This window comes from Phocoena sinus, chromosome 2 (genome assembly GCF_008692025.1).
Source record: "Phocoena sinus isolate mPhoSin1 chromosome 2, mPhoSin1.pri, whole genome shotgun sequence".
NCBI classification, from domain to species: Eukaryota; Metazoa; Chordata; class Mammalia; order Artiodactyla; family Phocoenidae; genus Phocoena; species Phocoena sinus.
The window spans coordinates 149,592,645-149,618,537 of record NC_045764.1 but is presented as its reverse complement, the minus strand read 5'-3'; the positions used below and the strand labels follow the sequence as shown (position 1 = coordinate 149,618,537).

The 25,893-nt window shown below is 43.5% G+C and overlaps 2 protein-coding genes across 9 annotated transcripts in view; one reads left to right on the top strand and one right to left on the bottom strand.

The window, feature by feature from the left end:
- The first annotated feature begins 73 nt into the window (after positions 1-73).
- Positions 74-16,944, top strand: FAM161B (FAM161 centrosomal protein B). 5 transcript variants are annotated; one of them, XM_032622295.1, is made up of 9 exons: positions 74-206; positions 2,535-2,854; positions 3,627-4,177; positions 5,724-6,070; positions 6,557-6,684; positions 8,563-8,727; positions 8,954-9,053; positions 10,499-10,641; positions 16,049-16,944. In XM_032622295.1, exons 1-8 carry the CDS (start codon positions 153-155, stop codon positions 10,619-10,621), a joined length of 1,788 nt encoding a protein of 595 aa, XP_032478186.1. In that variant the 5' UTR covers positions 74-152; the 3' UTR covers positions 10,622-10,641; positions 16,049-16,944. The 5 variants fall into 5 exon arrangements, with proteins under 5 accessions (XP_032478186.1, XP_032478187.1, XP_032478189.1 ...); XM_032622296.1 differs by lacking the exon at positions 16,049-16,944 and adding an exon at positions 13,132-13,260; XM_032622298.1 differs by lacking the exon at positions 16,049-16,944 and adding an exon at positions 11,698-13,112 and having other exon boundaries at positions 6,569-6,684.
- Positions 13,366-25,893, bottom strand: part of ZNF410 (zinc finger protein 410) — a 41,223-nt gene continuing 28,695 nt past the window's right edge. Inside the window, exons 8-13 of one of the 4 annotated variants that reach the window (XR_004348403.1) lie at positions 24,021-24,110; positions 21,446-21,571; positions 20,547-20,687; positions 20,061-20,265; positions 19,053-19,180; positions 13,369-14,161 (exon numbers count right to left, since the gene is read on the bottom strand). Coding sequence is in view for 3 of the 4 variants with exons in the window: in XM_032622299.1 (XP_032478190.1) it covers positions 14,123-14,161; positions 19,053-19,180; positions 20,547-20,687; positions 21,446-21,571; positions 24,021-24,110 (524 nt within the window). In the remaining variant the exon portion in view is untranslated. Of the gene's footprint in view, positions 14,162-19,052; positions 19,181-20,060; positions 20,266-20,546; positions 20,688-21,445; positions 21,572-24,020; positions 24,111-25,893 lie in introns of all 4 variants that reach the window. The other 3 variants (XM_032622299.1, XM_032622300.1, XM_032622302.1) reach the window with 3 other exon arrangements.

Below are 25,893 nucleotides of genomic sequence, written 5' to 3'. Positions count from 1 at the left end.
GCCTGGGAAGGGGACTGGTTCGTGTATCCGCCTCGGAGCCAATCAGAGGCTCAAGCTAGAAAGGGGAGGAACCTGACCCGCTTAGCTTGCACCTCCACTGCCGCTGTCATCCCCGCTGTCTCCGCCGCTTCTGTCTCTTCCCCACTGAGAAGATGACCGTGGGGAGGTCTGCGGGAGCCTCCGGCGGCGCTCAGTGGAGCCGTCAGGTGAGGGGAGAAAAAGAAGGGGAGTTATCGTTTCTGCGCCCCGGAAAGGAATCCCTAAGAGAGGAAACTGTTTGAAGTTGCCTTGGAGACAGACGGCAAGGGCGTGTCACAGGGGCGTGGGATTAAACCGGGCAGTGTTTACGGATGCGGAGGCGGACTCCGGGACCTGAACCCCTTGAGCCCTTACGTCAGGCTCCTTATAGAACCATAGAAATGGCCCCCAGTTTCCGCTTATCCTCTCAACCACCCCAGGACTAATAGCACGATTGTTGTCTCCATTTTGTAGAAGAGAAAAATGAGGCGCAAAGAGATTAAGAAATTTGCCCCCAAATTCATAGAGACAAAGTAAATTGGTGGTCGCTTAGGGGTTGGGGAATGAGGAGGGTTAGGGAAAATAGGGAGTGACTGCTAAATGGAATGGGGTCTTTTGGGGGGTTATTAAAATTGATTGTGGTGGTGGTTGCCCAACTCTGACTATACTGAAACCCACTGAATTGTACACTTGTATGAATTGTATAGTAGGTGTGAATTATATCAATAAAGTCGTTTTTTTTGTTTGTTTGTTTTTTTGCGGTACGTGGGCCTCTCACTGTTGGGGCCTCTCCCGTTGCGGAGCACAGGCTCCGGACGCGCAGGCTCAGCGGTCATGGCTCACGGGCCCAGCCGCTCCGCCGCATGTGGGATCTTCCCGGACCAGGGCACGAACCTGTGTCCCCTGCATCGGCAGGCAGACTCTCAACCACTGCGCCACCGGGGAAGCCCAATAAAGTCGTTTTTTAAAAAAGGAATTCTCCTAAAATCACACGCTCTTTAGTAGCAGAGCGAGGGCTAGAGCACATACATACCTTTGACTCAGAATCCAGTGTTCTTTTCAGTATTAGAGCTGGACCCAGTTCAACCATCACCAAGTGTCACTTGGAGGCCTGCAGCGGCCCTTCCCAACTGGTTTCCAGCTGCAACCAACCAGTCACCCTGTGCCGTCCCATCATGGCCCCAGCCTGCTTCTTTCAGGATATCTCTTGCTACTATCCTCCAACCACACTGGCCCTCTTTCTACCTCTCCAAAAGTCCAAAATTTTGTCCCTGCCTCAAGACCTTTGTATTTGCTTTTCTTTGAACCCCAAACCCACTTACCCCAGATCTTAGCAAGGCTGGAGTTTTTCTCACCAATCAGGTGTCAGTCTACAAGTCCTCCGCAGTGAGAAAGTAAAAATCATCCCAGGACTGGGAAAGTAAAACTCAGACTGTAACAGACCCAGATGAGGCCAGCAGCAAGATCAGCAGAAATCAGTATTTCTCACAGGGCCACACTGTACCTGCAAAACGACTAATACCCCATACTTCTAAATGAGTATGCTTACTTATCAATTACTTACTCAGCCCTACTTTGCTCTTGTCACCTTTTGAATAAAAATTGCTCATTCACCCACTTACTAAACTGTGCCCTCTTTCTGACGGCATCCATCCATCCTTGCTTCCCCTAACCCTCCTCAGAATCATTCAGGACAAGCCAACCCTAGAAAAAGCCCCCACCCCGTGCCAAGTTCCCTATACTTTCCAACGGTATGCTGTAGCAAATTAATAAACCTAGTTCTGATTACAGGTACATTCCTAGTGGTCTTTATCTGATGGGCTTTTATCAACAGAAAAGCGTCCCATAGCCACTCCGTCACTCTATAATCTCACAGTTTCATTGCTTTTATTGGATTTATTACCATCTTACATTAGCTTTCTCCCTTCACTAGGATGTAAGCCTCATGGGAGTAGGGACCTTGTTTGTCTTGTTCGCAGCCTAATACTCAATGCACATGAGGCACCCAATAAATATTTTCTGAATGAATGGAGTATTTAAGCCCAGCTGGATTTCCCACTTTCTAGGACTCTTTCAGCTCGACCACACTGTCTCTCCTGTTAATTACTCATTCCTAGTAACAGGGTAGGAAAGTAGCTAGAATATGAGGAAAGCAGCGGTATAGACAAGGGAAGCAGGAAAACGAAGATTGGCAACAAGTAGGTAAAACCCAAGTAGGGCAGGTCCCAGAGTGTGGCCAAAGTTACAGGTAGGATTCCTGGAGAGCAGGGGTGCGTGGTGAAGGTAGGTTCTCCATAAATGCTCACCGGACTGCATGAACCAACTTCAGCTCTCTGCTTCCCTTTCCCACCCTTCAACCAAGCACACCTCATTTACCAATATGTGAAATTTCTTTAAAGCAAGGAACACATTTTTCTTTGTCCCCCGCCTCAGTCCCTAATGTGTACTTATTTAAAATGAAATTAGTAGTTTTTAAATCACAGTTTGACCCACAGTCTTCCTCTATTTCATTTCAGATATTTCCCCCCAAATCCTCCTCAGACACAGAGGCAGAAGAGGAGCTGTGTGGGAATGGGCTGGTTTTGCCCAGGGCTGGCAAACTCGGTGAGTTCATCAGCCCAGAGGAGGAGACAGATTCTACTTCTGACTCAACTGCGAGTTTTTACGAGACCCTGCAGGCACTAAGGCAGAAAGACAGGTGGCGCCTGTTGGAATCCCTTTATCTGTCTGACCCAGACAGTGATGAAAGCCTCTCTGAAGATGATGAAGACCTGGAGAGTTTCTTCCAAGACAAAGGCAGGGGGAAGCCACAGGTGCAACTCCCCCCCTCTCCGAGGTAAGGCAGTGCAGTTCAACAGCTGCCTCACTGCACAATTCTGGCCAAGTCACATCATGACTCTGGGCCTCACCTTCCTCCTTAGTAAAACAGAGACCACTCCTGCAAGTGCCACCTACCCAGGCTTCAGCCCAGAATCAGCCAAACATGTTCTGATTCCTACCCAGCAGTCCTGAATCACTTTGGGTAACCTTGAGTCACCTGAAGGTTTGGGATCAATTAAAGAGGTGCATTTCCCAAATATACTACCTCCCTGAGAATGGCAACAAGGTCCATTTCCCTTGGCCAAGCCCTGCTATATGCATATATACTTTATCTCATTTAATATTTACTTTCTCCTCCCAACCACCCTGTAAGTAGATACTATTTTTGCCATTCTACAGATGAAGAAATTGAGGTTCCAAGAGAACCTTGCTCAGGGTCACAGCTGGTCATTGTTTGAAGCAAGATTGGAACCTGGGCCTGACTCTAAAGGCTTCCTGTGCACGAATGCACTCTTCTCTCTACTGAATGAAAATAGTAAGAGTGCAAAGTGGCCATTCTCAGGTCCATTCTAAGGAGAGACTTTCTACTAGGGCTGCTAGGATGGCCTGTGGGAAGGAGAGAAGCCTGGTTGAGAAAGGCGCAGGCCTAGAGGCCTGTGGGGCTGCTATGTGAGGCTGAGAAACTAACTGTGACCTGCTGGAGGGGAGGGGGAAGGAGGAGGATCTTGGAGGAGCCAGGCCTCCTGGCCCCCCTGTCCTCCACGCACAGAGCTGCTCTCTTCCCACAGGTGTGGCTCCATGAGGCGCTGCAGCTCCTTGAGCAACCTGCCCTCCGATCTTCCCAAGGCTCAGCCTCAGCCACCCTCCAGCTCCAGGCCTCCCTCCCAGCACAGAAGCATCAGCTCCTGGGCATCATCCATCACCGTCCCTCAGCCGTTCCGCATGACGCTGCGCGAGGCCTGGAAGAAGGCCCAGTGGCTGGCCTCCCCTGCCTCCTTTGAGCATGAGAGGCAGAAGGCCCAGAAGCAGGGCCAGGAGGAGGCCGAGTGCCACCGGCAGTTCCGGGCACAGCCTGTGCCTGCGCACGTCTACTTGCCCCTCTACCAGGAGATCATGGAGCGCAACGAGGCACGCAGGCGGGCAGGGATCCAGAAGAGGAAGGAACTGCTCCTCTCTTCCTTGAAGCCCTTCAGCTTCCTGGGGAAGGACGAGCAGCGAAAGAAAGCCATTCAACAGAGGGACCTGGTTGCCACAGCTAAGGCCGAAGTCCCCAAGCAGAAGGCCATCCGGAGGATCCCCACAGCCATTCTGGAGCCAGCCCTCGGGGACAAACTCCAGGGTAAAGACATCCTTGCCTCCTGCCTGCCTCCTGCCTGGGGGTACCAAGCAGTGCTGTGGGGGTTTAGTCGGGCTCAGGGGTCACCCTGGCTCGGAGATGGGCTGTTCGGGTGGACCCACTAGAGGCCTTGCTCAGTGCAGGCCACGGGGTAGGGTTGGATCTGCCCATACAATGGGGGCGCCTAGTCGGGAGAGGAGTAGGAGGGCCTGGGTTCATCCCGTTGACCTCACCTGGCTCAGTGAGTGGATACGAAGGCCTCTGCGGCAGCACGGGTGCCGGAGCAGAGAATCAATGAGACATCTGAGTACCACCCTAGGCCCGCGCCACCACTAGCCAGCTGCCCCGAGGAAAGCCCCCCACATCCTGTGAGGTACTCATTTCAAGACGCATAGCTCAGTTAAAGGACTCTGGCTTTATTCGCTCATTCCGTAGCATGCGCCACGTCCCAGGCGTGAGTAAGTAGACGTGGAGTTTGCGGACATGGGAGGGAGACCAATAATTACAAATGTGATAAGTCACTTGCAGGAGTTAAAGGGGGAAGCCTAGGGGTCCAATGTCACCTACAACAGAGGGACCTGACTTAGAGTGTGGTGAGTGGTGGGAACAGTTAGGGAAAGTCCTGAGGGAAAGTGAGCACTGACCCTGAAGGAGGAGCCATGGTGAATTCAATGAAGAGGGAAGAAGAGTGTACCAGGCAAAGGTAATAGCAAGAAAGCTGAGCACACCCAAGGCATGGAAAGGTAGAGGGGAGACAGAAGAGGAGTGGGGGGTGGGCAGACAGGCACAGGCCAGACCTGGGGCCTTGTAGGCCATGGGAGGGAGTTTGGACTTCATCCCAAGGGCAGGGGGAGCCACTGAAGGGTTTTAAGTAGGGTGGCTCGTGATCAGATACGAAGTTCAGAAAGCTCACTCTGCTGTGGAGATAATTATAGGGGGACGGGCAAGTCCAGAGGGATGTTGATCTGTAGGAGCCTATTTCAGTGATTCAACTGAGAAATTATGAAACTAGTAGCAGGGAGGATGAGAAGAGGCTGGACCGGAGAGCGGTTAAAGAGGAGGCGGCGGCAGGACTGATGAGCGAGGAGGACGTGAGAACAGTGTGGGCAGTGGGCTTGGGCAGTTGGGTGGACGGTGGGGCCTCTGCCTGAGAAGGGAGACCTGGGAGAGGAGCAGGTGACTGGCCCGTCCCTCCTGCTCCATCTCTGAAGAAGGAACTGTAGAAAGTGCTCAGTTAGTGTAAATGGTAGCTGCTTCTGCAGCCTGATTGGCACACAGCAGTGGTGTCCTAGTCAACATTCATTAAGGCACTCTCCAGGAAAAAAAAAGGAAGTTGATTTGCAGTGTTTGCCATTTTCATGGTATAAATACTCCTATCCTGGCCAATTTCAAGCTTTCCACACGATGCCAACTAGCTCGGAAAATTCCTGAAAAGTTAATGCTGAGTTCCAGCACACTAACTGCGAGTGTTTAAGAGGGAAAGCTCACCACACCTTTTGGGTTGAGGCTTGGTCCCTTCTCACCCCTTGCTCCCCTGACTTCTCCACAGAAGCTGAGCTCTTGAGGAAAATTCGCATCCAGATGAGAGCCCTGGACATGCTCCAGATGGCCTCCTCCCCCATTGCCTCCTCCAGTGGCCGGGCTGACTCACAGCCTCGAATAGCCACCCGGACCCGGGAGGAGAAGCTTGGGTTTCTGCACACTGACTTTGGATTCCAGCCTCGGGTGAATCCTGCCGTCCCTGACTATGAAGAACTTTACAAGGCCTTCCAGAAAAGAGCTGCCACGAGAAGAGACACCCAGGAGGTGACTCGCAACAAGCCCTTCTTGCTGAGAACCGCCAGTCTGCGTCGTACTCCTCGGCCCTGTGATGCTGCCGCCTCTGAAGGGAAGAGGGTGAGAGCCCAGGCCACTGCAGGAGGGTGAGGGCTGAGGCCCTAAACACAGGAGGGGCCAGGTCTCAATGGAAGGCACTTCTCATGACACTTTTCTATCTTAATTTTTTTAAAACAGCGGCTCAGCTGTAAGCAGATCCACGGTTCCTAAAAATTTAAGACCACAAGAATACTTCCCTTCCTTCCCTCTCTGTAGAGGGAGTTTTCAGAAATAAGTGCAAGCATGTCTGGAAGGCAGGGAGTTGGGGTCAATTGCCATGTCCCAATACCAATTCCAAAGAATTCTTCTCATTTAATTAAAAACTTTGGAATTGATATCCAAGTCTTGCCCTGTTTAACTAAACTCAAGATCCCATTACCCTTGCCTTAACCCCAAGAAAGAACTGAAGATTCTCTCTGACTAGTCCTTCGCTAAAATTGAATCCTAGTTAAGATAGAAACTAATTGCACATGCTGTCCTACCAATATTAGCCTTCATTAATTCTAGGAATCTCCACAGCCACCCGGCACACCCCTGCCAAGGAGTCGTTCTCTGAGTGGCCTTGCTTCCCTCTCTGCCAACACCCTCCCCGTGCACATCACAGACGCCACCAGGAAGAGGGAATCTGCAGTCAGGTGAGTGGTCAGGCTGCATGAGACCCACGGTGCTCAGATCTTGGCCCCAGTGCTGGAAAGCACTCTGCTGCTGGGCCTTCTCTCCTGTTATCAGAGAGACCGAAAGGGGTGGAAAGGGAGTCTTGATCAGGACAGGAATTCATGTGACTCTCCACACTTAGTGCTGGAGAACACTTAACCATCACTCAGCCAATATTCTTGGGGGACTTACTTTGTGCCAGGCACAGCATTAAGGCTGGAGATACCTTATAGAACCTATAGTTTAATATCTAGTCTGAAATACAGAAAGGCAAAGAAGCAACTGTCACATCTTGTGAGTAGCACAATGATGGGGAAATGCAGGGGACTGTGGCAGGGAGGGGTGGGGGCGGGCACTGGGCAGCCTGGGTCTTTTGTAATAGATGCCTGAGGTGAAACCTGAAGAATGAGAAGTCAGCCAGACAAAGGCTGGAAAGAAACAAGTTTCCAAACAGAATAACAAGCGTAAAGACCCACTGGTGAAAGAGGAAGGAAGCATTAGGAACAGGAATTCAGAGAAGCCTGAACCTGTGTGTGACCCTGCCACAAAGAAGATGAGGCATCCATCGCATAGATTTGAGATTCTCTGAGTTCCATCGTGGGGAACTATTAGAAGTTGGTTGGGAAGCAGGAGCCTCCTTATTTTTAACTCTTTAACTGACCTGACTGTCATGGTAGTCTCATCCAGCCAGCACCCCAGCAGGAATTCCTCCACTAGGCCTCTGAGCTGAAGTCAGCAGGAGAGGTCATGCTGTAACTGGTGGCTTAGCTCTGGGAGAGGACTGGCATCTCAGTGCCTTCCTGTGGGGCTCACAGAGGAGTACATGGAATCTACTTGGCTCTTTAAGACCCACAACAGGGATTTTGGAAATGTATTTAGAATCCAAGGTATACTCCCTCCTTCCTCAGATTTCACAGCGTTACTGAATCAAGGCTAAATGCATCAGAATCCTGAAGTCCCACTACGATAGGTCTCATGAACCAGACAGTGGCCCACCTGCAGAGAATGTCCATATCTGCGTTCTGGCAGTAGGGAGTTTGACATATTAGCAGATTAAACTGTCATGCCCTCCTTCCTAATAAGTCCATTTGAATATAAACACCCTACTGCAAGAGTCTTGACTGTTTTTTCTTTTGGTAGAACTCTCCATAGTACCTTGTAGAATGATATTTGTACAAACTAAGTGCTGCTGGTTGACCCCAAATTGTGCATTGAGGGAGGCCCATTTCCAGTTCTCTGTGGAAATGCAGGTTTGTATTCCCAAAGGACCATGAACCCAGGCACCTTCCAGCCCACCATTTACAGCACAGTTGTCAAGGGCAGAGGCTTGGGAGTCAGACATCCTGGTTCTAATCTTGGCTTTTCCACTGGCATGCCGGGTAGCTTCAAGCAAGTGGTTTACCCTCCCTGAGGGTCAATCTTGTTGCCTATAAAAAGGGAGACTTACAGTCCTTACCTCACAGGGCAGCTATGAAAATTTACAAAAGCTAATGGCTATAAAGCACTTATTGGTGCCTGTCTGCACGTGGCTCAGTGTAGGTAGCTCAGCAAATGGTAGCAATTAGTATTATTTTGTTTCCAGATGGCAGGACACCTGAGTGTAAGAATATTTTAACTCAAGTTTTTTCAGTTCAATTAGTGAACTTCTCCTGGAGTAGAAACTCACTGTCCATAGTGCTGGGAAGGTTCATCTGCCAGTGCATTTAATCCAGAATCTTCTTCTTTCTGAAATGCCAGTGTGGTAAATTACTCACCCATTCATAGAAAAAACCAACTGACTTTCCAGAGAGGTTACTAAGATTGCTTCTAAGTATACCCAGGTTGGTCATTTGTATTCTTTTTTTGCCTCTTCCCTTTAGAAGTTCACTTGAGAAAAAAGACAAAGCAGATCAAAGTACTCAGTGGTCGGAGATGCACAAAAAGAAGTGTCAGGCGATATCTAAATCTGTGACCTTGCGTGCAAAAGCCATGGATCCCCATAAAAGCCTGGAGGAGGTGTTCAAAGCAAAGCTGAAAGAGAATCGGTCGGTGTCCTCTGTGTGTCTAAGGAATAACTATCTTGGGAGCCATTTGTCTTGAAAATGGCAAAATGGGGTTATTACAGTAGGCTCCTGTAACCATAGTCAAGGATTTTGACAGGCACAGTTAGGAATTTACCATGTCTGTGGGAGTTATTCCACTTAACTGAAATTAAAGGTATTCCGGATTGGAAAAACCTGGAATTCATTCTAAAAATCTTGTTAATTCCAGGAACAATGACCGTAAAAGAGCAAAAGAGTATAAGAAAGAATTGGAGGAAATGAAGAAGAGAATACAAATAAGGCCCTATCTCTTCGAACAAGTTACCAAGGTAAATCTAAACCGTCATTCACTTTCTTTCTGTCTTAGATGAAAGGGCTCTTAGAAATTATGAAACAGCTTAATATCTGGGTATTAAACACTTCCTTTAGGCTCAGATTCTAAATTTGGCTCATTTTATTACTACCATCTTTCCCCAAAGTAAGTAGTGCACTGGTGAACATTGGACTGATTTCATCCAAGACTGGATTCCAAAGGCATCTATAAAGGGATATTTCACTTCCTGGGGTTTTCTCTATAGTCTAGCCTTCAGCTTGAATCAGAGTGGGGGTTAGATCCCAGGCATACAATTGACAGTTTGGCTGTGTTGGAGTATCTTTAACTTGCTAATGTCATCTCTCCTCCTGTAGTGCTGGTGCCATAGGCACCCCCAGCCTCTACAGCTGTGGCACATTTATAGATCTTCAGGGGTTGAGATGCTCACAAGCACCCCACAAGGCCTCTTCCAGATTAAGTGGCTTTCTGGCTGGAAGAGTCACTTTAAGATGTTCTCTAGACTCCTAGGGAAGTTGGACACAGTTGAGATCTCCCTAAGGAAGCTCTGGGGCTACTTGAACAGTCTTAGAAAGGCCACCATCCCAGATAGCTTTGAGCTGCATCAAGCTCTGTAGATCTCTCTCCTCTCCCGAGTTTCAAACAAAAGTTGGCATTCCCTAGTGACCTGGTTCCAAATGTTGGGCATTATCTGTCCTATAGCCAGTGCATTATTTAGGCATTTCCTGGGTCCAGTCCTTCCCAATCCCCTACATATTACACACACACTGGACTGTCTTGGATTTACTTAGCAACTTGCATTGCTAAGTAAAAATTTCTCATAATGACGTTTGCTCTTCATGTTAGCTTTTTCCTAGCAAGCTCACTCTCAGATCTCAAAAGATCTTTCACCACTCTAGGAAAAATGCAAAGTACTCTATATGACTTTGCTCTTGAACACTTAAACAAACAAAAAATAACCTTTTTCTGGTCTACATGCATACCATCCATCCTGTTAAGAATGTTACAAGTGCAGCTTATTTTCAATTTGTTATATTTCAGTGTTCCTGATGATGGTTTGGTTGCTTTTAAATGTTAAAAATGTTTTTAGTCCATCTTTTTCATCTGGGTCTCACTTGGTCTTCCAAAAATCTAAATCCTTGCCTCACAGAGGTGTGGTTCCCAAAACAACAGGTGGCATCTCCTGAGAGTATTAGAAATACAGAATTGCAGGCCCCATCTGAGAACTACCTAATAAGAATCTACATTTTAACCCGATCTTCAGGTAGGTTCCTATGTACTTTAAAGCTTGAAAATAAGGCTCTAAGTAATTTTCATACAAATCTGTTCCAGCACTACTGGGGGGGGGGTGTTGGAAAAGCAGCATTATAAGCATACAGATTAAGCAAACAATTCAGAATTATCTGGTAATTCAGCTACAGCAGATTAACTTCCATTCCACAGGACCTTGCCAGGAAGGAAGCAGAACAACGGTATCGAGACACCCTGAAGCATGCTGGGCTGGATGAAGACTTTGTGAGGAACAAGGGTCAGGGCAACCGGGCTTTACAGTGCAAGGAGCAATGAGAAGTCCGTGATTGTCCCAGGTAATTGGAGATACTGCTGTCATCCTGCAGCTCTCAAGTCGCATCTCTAGTAATGCCACTGGGAGGAAGCTTTAGAACAGTCACTCATATTTTGAGATCACAATCCTGTATTTATAGAACACTAATCTAGAGATCTCCAAGTAACACATTTAAATTTGGTGAGTAGTGCAGTTGTGAATAAAATATAGCTATTGTGTATTAGGTCTAGATTCCTTCAATTTGAAAGAGATCATTTTTCCAATCCCAGTCCAATGCCATCAGTCAAAAGTACTTCTACTTCAATTCTGAAGAAAAGTCATGTATATTTTTACTTCCTATAAAATGATAAACTACACTCTTCATTTATTTACTTATTGGATAAGTAAAAGTAAAAACCGTTATAGGGCCACAATAAAAGCTGTAAATATCCTGTACAATCAAAGCCTTTCTTTTCCCCTCAGCTTGGTCACCATGGCTTGTTCAAATCTAGCTTTTTTAAAATAATAAATTTATTTATTTATTTATGGCTGCGTCAGGTCTTCTTCGTTGCTGCGCGCGGGCTTTCTCTAGTTGTGCTAAGCGGGGTCTGCTCTTCATTGCTGTGCACAGGCTTCTGACTGCGGTGGCTTCTCTTGTTGTGGAGCACAGGCTCTAGGCACGTGGGCTTTAGTAGCTGTGGCTTGTGGACTGTAGAGCACAGGCTTCGTTGCTCTGTGGCATGTGGGATCTTCCCAGACCAGGGCTCGAACCTGTGTCCCCTGCATTGGCAGGCAGATTCTGTACCACTGCACCACCAGGGAAGTCCCAAATCTACCATTTTTTTAAAGGCAACTCATTAGCACCGCCTCCTCCATTGATATCATATAAGTCAAAGGGAGAAAAGCACAGTATTTCTATTACTCTAAATTTTGTTTCAAGTCCTAGTAGCTCTTCCCCTAATTCCTATCTCAGTTTTCCCCCTAGAAATTTGCCTTTATACCCCATACAAAATAATGATAATGTTGAAACCATGCTTACGCCTTACATGAGGCTTCCTTTGATATTTAAAATTTTATAATTCTTTAATTTATTCTGCAGCACTCATGAAACTACAAAATTCGGCATCAGGAATCCACGGCAGGATTTAGAAGAATCTCTAGAACAGCCTACAAGCCCCAAGAAAGAACTAGAGGAGCTGTCTTATGAATTACCAGATAATCTCAAATCATTTGGTTAATCAGTATACTTCAAACGACTGCTTTCGAATAATATCAAGCAGCTACCTTGGGGGTTGAGTCAAGGCAGGCAAAACTTGGGTTTTGAGTTATGGTTACTTTTGGAGAATGGGGGAAAGAAAAGTAGATAACAGAGAATGGTCCGAGTAAATCAAAGTGGAGAAGTTCAGGGTAGAGGGAGCAGAGCTAATTAAGGGTTCTTGCTTTGTGCCTCACACTTAAGCATACAGGTACAGAAAAAAGGGCATAAGCCCAAATGCCTACAGAGGCTAGTCAGGAAACACATGGGGCAAATGGGCTGGCTGTCAGATTAGGAGGAGATAGTAGAGACTAGAGAATATCAACCCTGATGGAATACAGGCCCAGAATTGCCAGATAAACCACATTTTCAACAGAAACCAGAAATGTGCATGTCGGCAACTAATTTAAAACTTACTGGGAATTCCCTGGCCGTCCAGTGGTTAGGACTCCACGCTTTCACTGCCAAGGGCGTGCGGTTCAATCCCTGATCGGGGAACTACGATCCCACAAGCTGAGCAGCCCGGCCAAAAAAAAAAAATTTATTTGGAAATAATACGTGGGAAAAACAAAACATGTTTGTATATCAGATTAGCCCATGGGGGATGACAAATTTGCAACCCCAAATACGGGGTTTTTCAGCCTCAGCACTATTGATATTTTGGGCCAGATGAGTCTGTGCTGGGTGAGGGAGCTATACATTGTAGGATGGTTAGCAGTACCCCTGGCCTCTATTTACTAGATGCCAATAGCACCCCTCTCCTCAGTTATGACAACCAAAAATGTCTCCAGATATTATGAAAAGTCCCCTGGGTGGCAAAATGTCCTTGGTTGAAAACCACTGTTCTAGTATAAAATAAGGCTACTGGAAGCCAAAACTGGCATTTTAAGAATACAAGTAATTGATATGAACTCAGTCTATCTAGCACAGGATAATTATGCATGTCATTAACAAATTAAGAACTATAATTATTTAAAACAGCAGTTAATTCTTTGCTGTTATCTGCTTAGAATGTGTCACTGTGTGCATGTGTGTACTATGTTAGCATGAGGTTCATTTTAATAAATTTGAAACTTCTGACAGCCATGATTTTCTAGTAGGTGATCTCTGGATACTTTTCTTCTCACCAATAATAATGAAATATTCTCTCTCAGTAACTCTAAAGACAGGATGATGGTAGCAAGAGTGCCTACTCTGACAGAAGAACCTTTCTCATGTTTTTAAAAGTATCTTTCTGGAAATATTCAAAAATATCTGCTATTATTGCCACTTTTCCAGACTCAAACATGGTCCTTTTGGTGATGACAAGAATGATACTCTGATAACTACCATGTGGGTTTGCTAGTTGGAGATGAAGATGCTCATGTCATCTTCCTGAAGACTTCTGAGCTCGGTTTTACCTGCATGGACTCCTAGGGTAAATCAGTGCCCTATCTTAAAGGGAAAGACTGAATTATTTTCTTAATCTCCTCTCAAAAGAAAACAAATTTTGTTTAAAACAAGGAGCCAAAAAACTGACTGGCTGTTTTGTTTATTTAAAGGAAAAACAATTGAGGCTCTGAATCAGGTGATTTTTAACTTAAAAAAACAAAAAACAAACAACCTCTTAACATGCTACTGTATGTTCCATAAACAAAGAAAGCAAAGTGGCCAAGTAGAGGTGTACAGGACAAGATAGTACCTCAGCCTGGGACAAGCAGGGGTTCAAGTAATTTATTTTTTTGAAGACCAGTGGCAGAGAGTCTCTTACTCAGGTTGCTAAAGGGAGAATGTCACAACAGAACTGACATCATTCCCTTCTCGAAAGCAACAAGGCATCTTGAAAGCTTAACTTCTTGGTGAAGTTTTATGGTTGGTGGCAGGATTTAGGATTTAGTTCACCCATGTGAAAAGACAGCTCAGTATGGGATGAAAACTCTTCAAAGGAAAACCTCCCCTCAACAGTCTTACTGAGAAACTTCAGCCAACAAATAATCAAATTCACTTTTGGGAGAAGTCTATCCCAGAGTTGTGCAGTGGGAAGAGAGGTAGGTACAGTTACCCAGCCCACATTCACTGCTTTCTTTCTTGTCTGAATCAGATGGTAGTTGAAGAGAAGCTCTCCTACAGTCATCTTCTAGGCCAGGAAAGATGAACAGAGGCAAAAGTGGGGTCCTGTCCTTCTCAGATTCATTTTGGTTCTGGCAAACTGTGAGCCATTGCATCCTGTTCCCACTACATGCACTCTGGGATCAGGTAGAGCTGATCTTCCAGGAGTCAGCACCCATGCTCATGTCCGTCCTTCAGTTAAATCTCCTTGGTTTAGTAACTGTAAGAGATTAAAAACAAATCTGGAATAGTTACCAGTGAATAACAGGAAAAATAATTCATACTAAGTGAAAGGTTTACAATTGGGGGTGGGGAATGCATTGCAGGGGTGAATCAGGGACAGCTAGTTCCAAATCAGAAGATATGCACAGACTGATAGATTTCATTTATATACTGGCCTTGGGACAGCACTTTGACCATTTGATGATGCTGGCATTCCTACTATAGCAGTAAAATATCCTGATAATAATTATAATATCCTATAACCCAAACTATTATTTGTGTATCACATACTCACTAGTCAGTGATGGAGGAATCTATAACCACAGGGAAATCAGAACTGGTGGAACCAAAAATCTTACATCAGTCAGTTAGCCAAAGTACAGGCTGAAGGCTCAAGAAGAAGTAAAAGGAATGGAGTTCTACGTGAGAGCTACAACTCACTCATGAAAAATCCAGGGATTTCCTGGGCTTAAAATACCTTTCCTGTGATGAGGGAAGACAAGACTGAGAGTCTCCAATAGGGTGGCAGCTACTGTGGACATTCTACTCTACATTCAAGGTTCCTGTTGAAAGGTGTTTTTGTATAATAATTGATGAAACTGGGTTCCATTTTATTATGAAAAGAAAATGAGATGGGAATAATACAGTGAAAACAATAAACATTGTTTGTTAAAATCTAATCAGATAAATTCTAGAGCTGGAGATATATTTATTTGGTGATCTTAATTTAGATGAAGGTAATTTACATAGTAGAATTCAATGGTATGGAATTTAAAGAAAAATTTTAAACTTAGAGAAAGAAACCACAGATTTCATTTGATACTGTGTGGTAGAGATTAGGAATGGTATATTTTTAATCTAGACCAAGATCCAGATGTTTACACTGTAACTTAGCAATGGCACTTTATGAGAAATGTTAAAGAATTTGTAATTTCTGTTTTCCTCCTTGTTTTATTTGGGAAACATTCTAAGATACAGTCAAAGCTAACTGGCAATCACTTATACTGGTTCTTGAATTCAAGAATGTGAAGTCAGTGTGGCTATGGAACCCCAATTAGGATGACCTTTAGTCCACAGAAGGTCAAAAGCCCTGGGGTCTCAGCTGGGTCTGTACAATGAGTCCTCTGTCTGATTCTCAGAAGACCTGGCCACACTGAGGAAAAATCAGAATTGCCCAATTTGAACCATCTGAGTGAGAGTTAACTTGTAGTTTTTCATATACTTTCCATGATAATTTCTGACACTTGTTCTTGATTAAGTTATTTTTATTTTTAGATCATATTTACAGGAGTCCAATTAGAAGTGCATCAGCAGATTCTTACAGGTCTGATCTACAATGCATGGTGATCTTTAAAAAACAATTTGGAATGGGCATGTGTTGTTTTAAGGGTTGCTATTGCCTTCTCCTTCTCTGGCATCTGAGAATAATCCCTAAGGAGTCAATATTCCTCACTCACTGGAGGAACAGTCAGTACCTGGACCCCGGATGAGGAAGAGGATGAAACCTGGAGCCTTTAGGGGCTTATAGCTTGAAAAAAAATGAAGGTATTGGAGGATGTGATAAGCCCACCTTCAGAAGGAAAAGGAGGGGATGAGCAATGAAAATGCCTTGATGGGTGGAAGGTAATAATGGTATAGTAAAGGAAAGACAAAAGAAGTGAGGCTCAGACAGAAGTTATATTTGTAAATACATAAGGGTCCATGAGGAAAAGGTGATAGTGAAGGATTTTCAACTACATCTAAGGGTAGCACTTTCCTCTTGCAGTGTTAATATTTTTCTATTAAGCGTCTGAGGCTTCCACTCTGAAACTGGGTACATAGGACTTAAAGGCCCTTTGTGTTCTCCTGGAGTGAAGGCCAAGTTTTCCTTTGTTTTTTTTTTTAGGTAGTCTGTGTTACTGTGTCTGCCTGAGGCTGTGAGTGAGCATCTCCCAGACAAGGACACTCGGAAGCCAGCTACAGTTTCAAGAGAACAAATGTGCTATTACTGGACTTTCTGCATACACAAATCTGACCATGTCATACCCCATTTAAAACCATGCAGTGGCTCCCCAGTGCCCCCAGGATAAAATCATGTCCTATAAGGCCCTTAAAGAGAAGAACCAGCTTGTCTTTCCTGCTCTCATTTTTCCATCCCACACCAACCTCTCCATTCCATGTCCATCACACTCAACCCTTTGTGGTTCCATAGTCAGGCATGCTCCCTCTCCTTTGTACACATTGCTACCTTTACGCCTGTTAAATTTCTTCAAATCTCTCCCACTTCTCCATCAAGATGATTGCTATTCATCCCTCAGGTCTCAACTTAAACTCTAAAACTTACTCCCTGACTTCCCCCAAGACTAACACTACTACCCTGTATAAAAATTGCCAGTTCCCTGACCTGTTGCCCTTCCCATTCTAAACTCTCTGTACAGCACAACTCCAGGGGCACCATTTACATAGCTATGGAGTTATGAAAGGCAGAGGTCCTAACTCTGACTCTAAGCTCTTTGAGACAGAGATTATATTTTGTTTACTACTGTATAACTAGTACCCAGCAGAGTGCCTTGCACACATCAGGTACATAATATCTGTTGAATGAATTATCTTTATTCATCTGGCATTTATTTGGGGTAATCTGGAGTGCTTCAATTAAAAAAGGTATTTAGCAGTATGGGAGAGAAAAACTCCAAAGTTTCAAATATAAAAAAAGAAAACGTTGGAGGCTTCCCTGGTGGCGCAGTGGTTGAGAGTCCACCTGCTGATACAGGGGACATGGGTTCGTGCCCCGGTCCGGGAAGATCCCACATGCCGCGGAGCGGCTGGGCCCGTGAGCCATGGCCTCTGAGCCTGCGTGTCTGGAGCCTATGCTCAGTAGTGGGAGAGGCCACAACAGTGAGAGGCCCAAGTACCACAAAAAAAAAAAAAAAAAAAAAAAAAAGAAAACGAGTGTTGTGGATTGGTATATCAGGATAATAATTTGTACTAGGTACAAAAAGAAGGGGATGACTTTCCTGAACTATTTCAGAGCAACCCAATAGTTAATGCAAGTATTTCTTTTATAGAAGAATCACAGTTAATAAAAGCAGAAGGAAAAAGAGAATAAGGTATCACTGTTTTGCAAGCCCTAATGAAAAAACAGATCTAGGCCATGATCAGTAATTGTTGCCAAAACTTTTACATAACCCACTGGTCAATCTTGAGATCAGTAAGAGGAGAACAACCAAATATCACGTGTCTCCTGATGAGATGTAGTAGGAAGCAAGAGTACCACCTATAAAATATTCTTGCCAAGAGGAAAAACAAACGGTAATCTAATCAAGCCTCTAAACGTAATTACCAGTTTTCAGGAAGTCTGTGGATAGAGAAATATATCAAACAACAAAAGGAGTCAATCAACCAAAATCAGAATGTGGGAAATGCTATAAGACAAACAACCCAATTCCTTAAATAGATAGCCATACTGAAAAAAAGAGGGGGAGGACTATTAGAGAGAAAGAGAATTATTAACCAAATGCAATGTATAGGCTTTGTTTGAATTCTAATTCAAACCAACCAACCATAAAAAGATTCTTTCTGAGAAAATATTCAGAAGGCTAAGAATCAGAGGATATCAATAAATTATTGTTAATTTTGTTGGGTATAATAAAGATATGAAAAAATAACAGAGAAATATTTACAGATGAAATGTCTATGATTTGATTTAAAATACTGCAGTACAAATAAAACACCAACAGCAAACAGTAGGAAGGAAGTGATAAGAACAGTAGAGGGTTAATTGTTGAAGATGGGTGACAAGTACATGGATTCACTATACTATTCTCGTTCTCAGTATTTATACTCTTTGAGAACTTCCATAATAAAACATTTTAAATAGATAAACGAAGAGGGGAACAAATAAAGGAAGACTCCACAGGTGAGACATGTTCCAAAGCAGTTACCAGGAGAAGGTGACTTAGGAAAGAACCAAATACCAAAAACTTTCAATATAACATAAGCAAGCCTGAGACAATGGGTCGCAGTGATGAATACAAGGAAAGGTCCTGGAAGAAACATTAGCATGCATGCCCAGAGCCTTCTGATCCTGGATATCCTCAGAAATATTACAGAAAAATTGAGACCATTCAATATAGGAGGCAGTCATTTGAATGCTGTAACAGCGGACTGTGGTCTACAGGCTATAATGAAAGGAAAAGTGAAAGATACTATAACACCAAAGCCAGAATATACAGGCTTTGGCAAAAGCTTATGCATATGAAACGAGCTCATGAGGAAGTCATCTACCTCCACGACATAAGGCCAATAAAATATCCTAAGATTCTAGAAGCCCAACTGGTTTTCATTCTGTTTTCCGGGTCAGAGCCAAAAAAACAGAGTAAGGGGTGGCTTAGAATCAATCTAAAAGCCCCCTTTGATTTAGATGATGGTTCTCACTCAACAAGCAAGTGGACACATTCCCATATGCCCAGTTGGTTCAGCCTGGCATCTCCGAGACAACTGGCCCTAGCAAAATGAATGATAATTATTTCTAATGATTTTGTCACTATCTTTTTTGCTCAAGGACTACTTTGTCCCAGGATGTTATTTTCTTTATAAAATAAAAGCAGCATCTTCATCGCAAGTGAGGCAAGAACAGGAGGAGCGGATCTCATTAATTAGGGCATGTGTATCAAGGAAACTAGAGCTCAGAGTCCCAGCTGTGAAAGACCAATCTCCCAATTCAGCAGACCCTAATACTCAGGTTCCTTTCAAACCTGGACTCATGCTTAGCTTAAGGTAAGATATTCTAATCTAAGTCTCCAGGAAAGGGGAATTAGAGAATTTTTTCAGATCCTCTGAAATAGATTCCCAATCATTCTCCACATTAATCTCCACAGAAACAAAGTAAGGGCAAGAGACAGTTTTACCTCCTGTGGATTTACGGCAGTTAAGACAGACACCTCATATGACTGCCTCCCTGACTGCATGGTCACCAAATGATGCGTCACATCAGGCACTGAAGACAGAGGACGTGGGGATCCTTCAGCAAGCACCTCTGAAACAGCAGAAAAATGTTTCAATGCAAAGTGAATCTACAGATCTACCTACCTACCTTCATTATCAAGTCTCTCATTAAGAATGCTTAAAACTGTCCCCTGAAAAACTGAATCCCACATTCCTGTGTTTCTTCCAAATTAATTCCTGCCTGATAATCACTATCAGTGAATTTGGAAAGTATTACTAAAGGGGGATGGGAAGAAAAGGCAAGAAATCTTGATATAACAGCTGACCATTTTTCAGTATGCCAATTTAGAGTAATATGGCTTTAGCACTATTAACCGGATTAAAAATTGCTTATGAATCAGGGAACCAGAGCCAACGCTTAAAGCAGTCACCAGTGATGGAAACAGTGCAATACGTGCTAGTCAAGAGCTTAAACCTGGCTCCAAAGTTCCTTCTCACTGTCTCTTCCTCCCTTGAGACTTTCCTCCTTAGTATCATTTATGAAACAGAAGAGGCTTATTGTGGAAGCACACTCTGGGCCTTGTAGGCTCCATATATAAGTTACACAAACATGGTCTTTATACCCAAAACTGACTGACTGGGATATGAGTAACGAAAACAAAGGATCTCAGACTTATTAAATATTCATCAGCAGAATCACCACGAAAATCTTTTGGAAATTGCTTACACATAAACCACTTAGCTCTCAAATAAATTAAGAGTACCTTCTAGGGGCTTTCTAGCTTATATTGCTCTTCCAGGATACCACATAACTTAACGTTTGCTTATACACTATCTTCTACTCACTCAATGTTGTTTCCCATATGTAAGTTTTGACTTCTGAACTAGATTTTAAGGTCCCTGTCTTCTACTTTTCTTTCCCATGGTGCCAGGTACACAGTAGGCACTGAATAAATGCATGCTGACCTCACCTGTTAAGTTTTTCAGAGAAGAGGGCCTGGCCTGTGTAACTTGGGTGAAATTTCTATACCAGAGAGGAGCAACTGTTTCCTAGAGAGCCCTTTCTTTTCTCCAGAAGATATGGCTTTTGAAGGTATGGAGAAATTGCTTTAATTCTCCTCTGTAAAACCTGGTTATGTTCTGTTTAAATATTTTAAAAGTTAAGTTCTTCCATAACTGCAATAGGAAAGATAGAAACAGTTGGGCTAGGATGCTAGGATTATGGATAATTTTCTTCTTAAAACTTTTTATTCTTTTGTAACATTATCTTTTCAATGAAAAAACTTTTTAAAATATTCACTTATCCACTCCAGAGACAACACAAATGCTACTCAATCATACCATTTCTACTCACAAGAAATGAAATTAATTAAAACCTCCATTTTGGAGAAAACCCCATTCCTTAGTCCCTAGTTGCAGCCCATTTTCCCCAAATAAAGGAGAGTTGAAAGTCTTACCATCATCAACTCCTAGGATAGAATTGGTATTTGGTAGGTTCAAGGACTCTCCACCAAGGCTGGGCTGAGAATTCATAGACACCAGGTTTTTACTGGTTACTGAAGCCTCTTCAAGCAAACTACTGCCCATTAGTGGCTCAGCTGCACAGAGAATAGGATGTGAGAGACATACAGCAGTCAAGGCTGTGCCTGGTCCCCATTTTCCTTCACGAGAAGCTGGCTTTTTTTTCAGAACTAAAAGTTAACCTGTATCTTGGATGCCACCTCCTCTATTTCACTTACTTTTGGGAAGCGAAAATAAACCTAGAAGGGAAGAGTTTGAGCCTCATGGATAAATACCCTTGCTTATGATCAGCATCTGGATAACAAACATATAAAATGGGATGGGTGCATCCTTAGAAAGGAGTATTTAGAATAAAATAATTGATTAAGGAAAGACATGGAAAGGAATAATAATAAAAACGTATTATCAGATTTAAGCTAGGGTAAAAAGGGAGTCATGACTGATAAGTAAAAAATGCTTAAACTCTTGTCATACAGAAATCTTCATCACAGTGACACTCAAATGATGGTTCATGGATCAGCACCAGTTACCATCAAACTCACTAGAGGAACTTTCAAAATTATAGACTCCAGGATTTTACTACCAAGTAATCTCATTTATCAGGTTGTTTTGTTTTGCTGGGGGGGGGAGGGGTGGACAAGCAATACACAATGTATGTTTTAAAAGCTTGCAAACGATTTTACTGTACAGCTACATTTGGAAACCACTAGTCCATCAAATGAGACCAATCTCTCTACCCAAAATAGAATCAGAAAATTTCCACATCAGACAGGCCAGTTATTTGGCTTTTTGAACCCCCAAAATATAGCCCTCCACTATACCCTCTTCTCCTTACCAGTTTGTTCCTGCTCTTGACTCCCAGCTGCTCCCATCTGCAAGTGATGCTTTCTCATGTGCACATTCCTGCTCCCACTCTGAGAGAAGGTCTTCCCACAGACTTGACACTGATGTGGCTTCTCTCCTGAAACACAGACCCAGTTAAGACAGGGGAGCCAAAAAGACAGGGTACATTTCTGACAGCAAGAGAATGGACTCAAGCCCTAGATGGAGAAGCCCAGAGGATGTTAAACTAAACATTAAGAGGCTACTCCTTCTCCCATGCCGCACCTTCCCCCAGCCTCTCAACCTTCAGTACACAGAGGAAAGCTGGAAAGTACACCAGGAGGGCTTAGCACACTCACTGCTCCCAGCCTCCAGTACTCTCCAGACCCACTGTACTGCTGCTTCCACAAAACAACTTCTCTGGTATAAGATCATGGTAGACACAGAATATTTACTTCCCTTTTCAGATACAGTCTTCCATGGACCTCAAGGACATGCACTAGCCTCAAGGATTCCAACCCTGGATTCATAATATACCTTTATCCCGTTTCCTGCCACAACTCCCAGTCTTCAATGTTCACACTGGTGGTTCTTCTACACAATGATCTGAACTATCCCTTAGGTCCTCAAGTCTGAAACCCTCAACTTCTATCCCACCTACCCAGACAACCACACTTAGAGCGGGGTCAAAAACTTATGCCAAAGAACAAAAACAAAAACAAAAAAAACCCTTATGCCTACAGGGGACTAGTAGATAGCAAAACTAAGTGAAATGACAAGAAAATTTCCAGAAGAGGCAGAATATAGAGAGACAGAAAGCTGGTCAATGACTGCCTGGATCTGGGGGTGGGAGCAGGAACTGACAGCAAAGGGGCACAAAGGAACTTTTGGTATGATGCAAGTGTTCTAAAACTGGATTGTGGTGGTGATTGTACAATCCTATATATTTCTAAAAATCACTGATGTGTATACTTACAATGGGTGAACTTTAAGGTATGTGCATTAATAGGTCCAAAAGCTGTTAAAAAATAACTATAATGGATTGAAATACAGTGAATATGTAGAAACACATGAATTCAAGATAATACTAATGAGAGAGAGAGAGAGAGAAAAAAAAAGCAGTGAAAATGACACTACTAGAAGTAACCAGAGTACCAATTTCTTATTCTGAAAACTCACAGTTTAAAGAATTACACATTTATCCTGCCTTTTGTGTACAAATTACCAAATAGCCCTAGTTGATAGAGACCCATTATACAGAATTCTGGCTAACAAATGTGAATGAATAATAGAATTAGAAAAATAACATTTTACAACCCTGCTGAAATAACGAATTCAGGCATCATTCAGAGATGAAACCATATGGCTGCTAGGGAACATTACAATGTGGGGATCAGGGTGTTACCACCTGAACCAACTGATCAATTTTGACAAGTAGGCTCTGTATGCCTCCTGATGTGATGCAAAATGAAACACAACCACCTATAACATAACCTTGCCAAAATCTTTGAACCTTTGAAGCTTTTAGGAAATATAGGGGAACAAGTTAAATGACAGAAAAGGAGGCAAACCAACAAATTCAGAACGTGGGATGAGCTACAGGACCAACTGACTCTGTTGTGCAATAAGTCTATAGCATGAAAAACAAAAAGTACAGATAGATCTAGATTCAAGAAGACTTACTAGCCAAGTACAACGAGTGGACCTTGTTGGATCCTGATTTAAACAAAGGCACTTTAAAAGACATTTTTGAGACAATTGGAAAAAAATTAAACATGGAGTGAATCTCAGATAAAACCAAGGAGTTATTGTTAATTTTGATAGATATGACAACAGCATTATTGTTATGTAAAAAAGTATTTTTCTCTACTTTTATGTATGTTTGACAAAATTTTACATAATAAAGAACAGTAAAATGAAAACACTCTACAAGCCAAGCAAAACACATCTGGAAGTCCACACCTAACCCATAGGCTATCAGTTTGCTATCTCTGCTTAGAATCTGTCATCATATTAAAAAACTGCTCTACCCCTAGGATCTCAGCTCTGAAATTCACATCCCTGACTGATTATACCTCTCCAACTCCCTTGCTCCCACTGAACGGTTTTGCTGTCTTCATGATAAATAACTTCTAGTTCCTTCTCCCCACTCCTCCCATTCTGGCTTCCCTTTGCTCCCCATGGCTAGCCATTTGAACAATTACCAGATTCCATTTTAGAATCTCTCTCCACTTCGAGTTCACTTCTGCCTTGGCAAGTCTGCTCTGAATAACTCCATGGACCATATCTGATGTAACTTATAAAGTACCCAGTGTAGTGCCAAATAAATTCGTTGATTCCCTCAGAAAAAGGTCTCAATTATAAAGCAGTTCAATGGCTCAGCTGAAAATAACAATAATTAGATATTTTCTCCTTGATTATATGACCCTTTGAATGCAAGCATCAAGGGCCTTGATTTCTGATTCTGTCAGGATAGGGAGGAAACTTTATGGTGAACAGTTTGTTTCTCTTTATACCACTACCCTAACCTTTTACCCTTTTGGCTCTCCATCTTCCCTGAAATCTATGAATGGCACAGGTTCTAGTACCTGAATGAACGACCAAATGTTTTCGAAGACTAGAATACTCAGCAAAGGAACGGCCACATCCTTGGGCTTCACAAAGGAAAGGCTTCTCTCCTAGAGACAGAAAATAAGATAAAGACTCAGTCTTCTGATGAACTATTATTCCATTTTCCCATCAATCTTTTCCTGTTTCCAACAACTTACTCTGATTTCCTGAATTCACACTATATAATTTCAACCGGACTATCCAGCAGGTGTCACCTCTCAGTCACAGCCCTGCAGACAGCCCTGCCCTTTTCTTTAGAGTAGCTGCCTCTGAGCATACTTCCTTCTCCCTCCTCAGGGGCTGAGCCCCAGCTGCACTGAGCTACCTTCTTTGGTGATCCCATCCCTTCTGAGGATATCAGGAAAACAGTGTATACACTCTCAGGATTTTTACCTTACATCAATTCTCTTTAAGATTGAGTTTCTAGATCCATTTAAGAGTACAGATTTTTAAAGGTTATAAAATAGGGGGCTTCCCTGGTGGCGCAGTGGTTGGGAGTCCACCTGCCGGTGCAGGGGAGACGTGTTCGTGCCCCGGTCTGAGAGGATCCCACATGCCGCGGAGCGGCTGGGTCCATGAGCCGTAGCCACTGGGCCTTCGCGTCCGGAGCCTGTGCTCCGCGACAGGAGAGGCCACAATAGTGAGAGGCCCGCATACCACACACACTCAAAAAAAGGTTATAAAATAGGTATTACATAATCCCATCTTATAAAAGCAAACAAATAAAAACAGCTATTTAGTGAAAGGTACACAGAAAAATCTCACTATGTGTTAACAGTACTTATAACCTGATAGTGGTATTATGATTTTTCTTCTTGTGCTTTTCCATAATTTTCATTTTCTACAGCATTACTTTGTTATTTTAAAAATCAAAGATGCATGGTGAAAACTGAATGAGGTCTGTAGACTGACAGTACTGTTGACTTTCTGGTTTTGATACTGTACTATGGCTACATAAGATGTCACTTCTGAGTGGAAGCTGGGTGAAGCACATACAGAACTCTTTGTACTCTTTTTGTGACTTCTCACGAGTCTATAATTGTTTCAAAATAAAAAGTGAAAAAAAATCAGAGATGCAGTCCGTATCTCCCAAGGGTCACAACCTAGTGAGAGATAAACGTATTCATAAATGACTTTAATTCTGGTATAAAAAAGTGCTATATGCAATTATAAAGGGGAGGAATTCTTACTGTGGTAACTTTTTTTTTTTTTTTTTTGCGGTACGCGGGCCTCTCACTGTTGTGGCCTCTCCCGTTGTGGAGCACAGGCTCCGGACGCGCAGGCTCAGCGGCCATGGCTCACGGGCCCAGATGATCCGTGGCATGTGGGATCTTCCCGGACCGGGGCACGAACCTGAGTCCCCTGCATCAGCAGGTGGACTCTCAACCACTGCACCACCAGGGAAGCCCGGTAACTTCTCTTTTTAAAGAAGCTGAATTTAAGCTGCTCTTTAAAGATGACAAGGATGAAAGGAAATTTCAGGCATAAGGACTAGTATGAGCACAGCCTTGAAACTGAGAGCGCCCAAGGCAAGTTCAGAAAACGACAAGTGTGAAATAAGTATATATATTGGTCTTTGCCCCAGCTTCCTGACACACAGCTTTAAAACCCTTGTACACAGGAGTGCTAGAATTTTTTGTTCTAACATTTAATCTTGGATCCTAGCTCCTGATGCAGAGCTCCTGAACCCCTTGTAATTTTTTAAGTGATATGAGCACTAGGATAATCTGTTGTTCTAATATTTGGTCTTTGACAGTGATTCCTGACACAGAATTCCTAACCCCTTAGAATTTACTGGGTGACAGCAGTGTCTCTTCTAATGAGGTGACTCTTGGTGGGCTCCTGGATGGG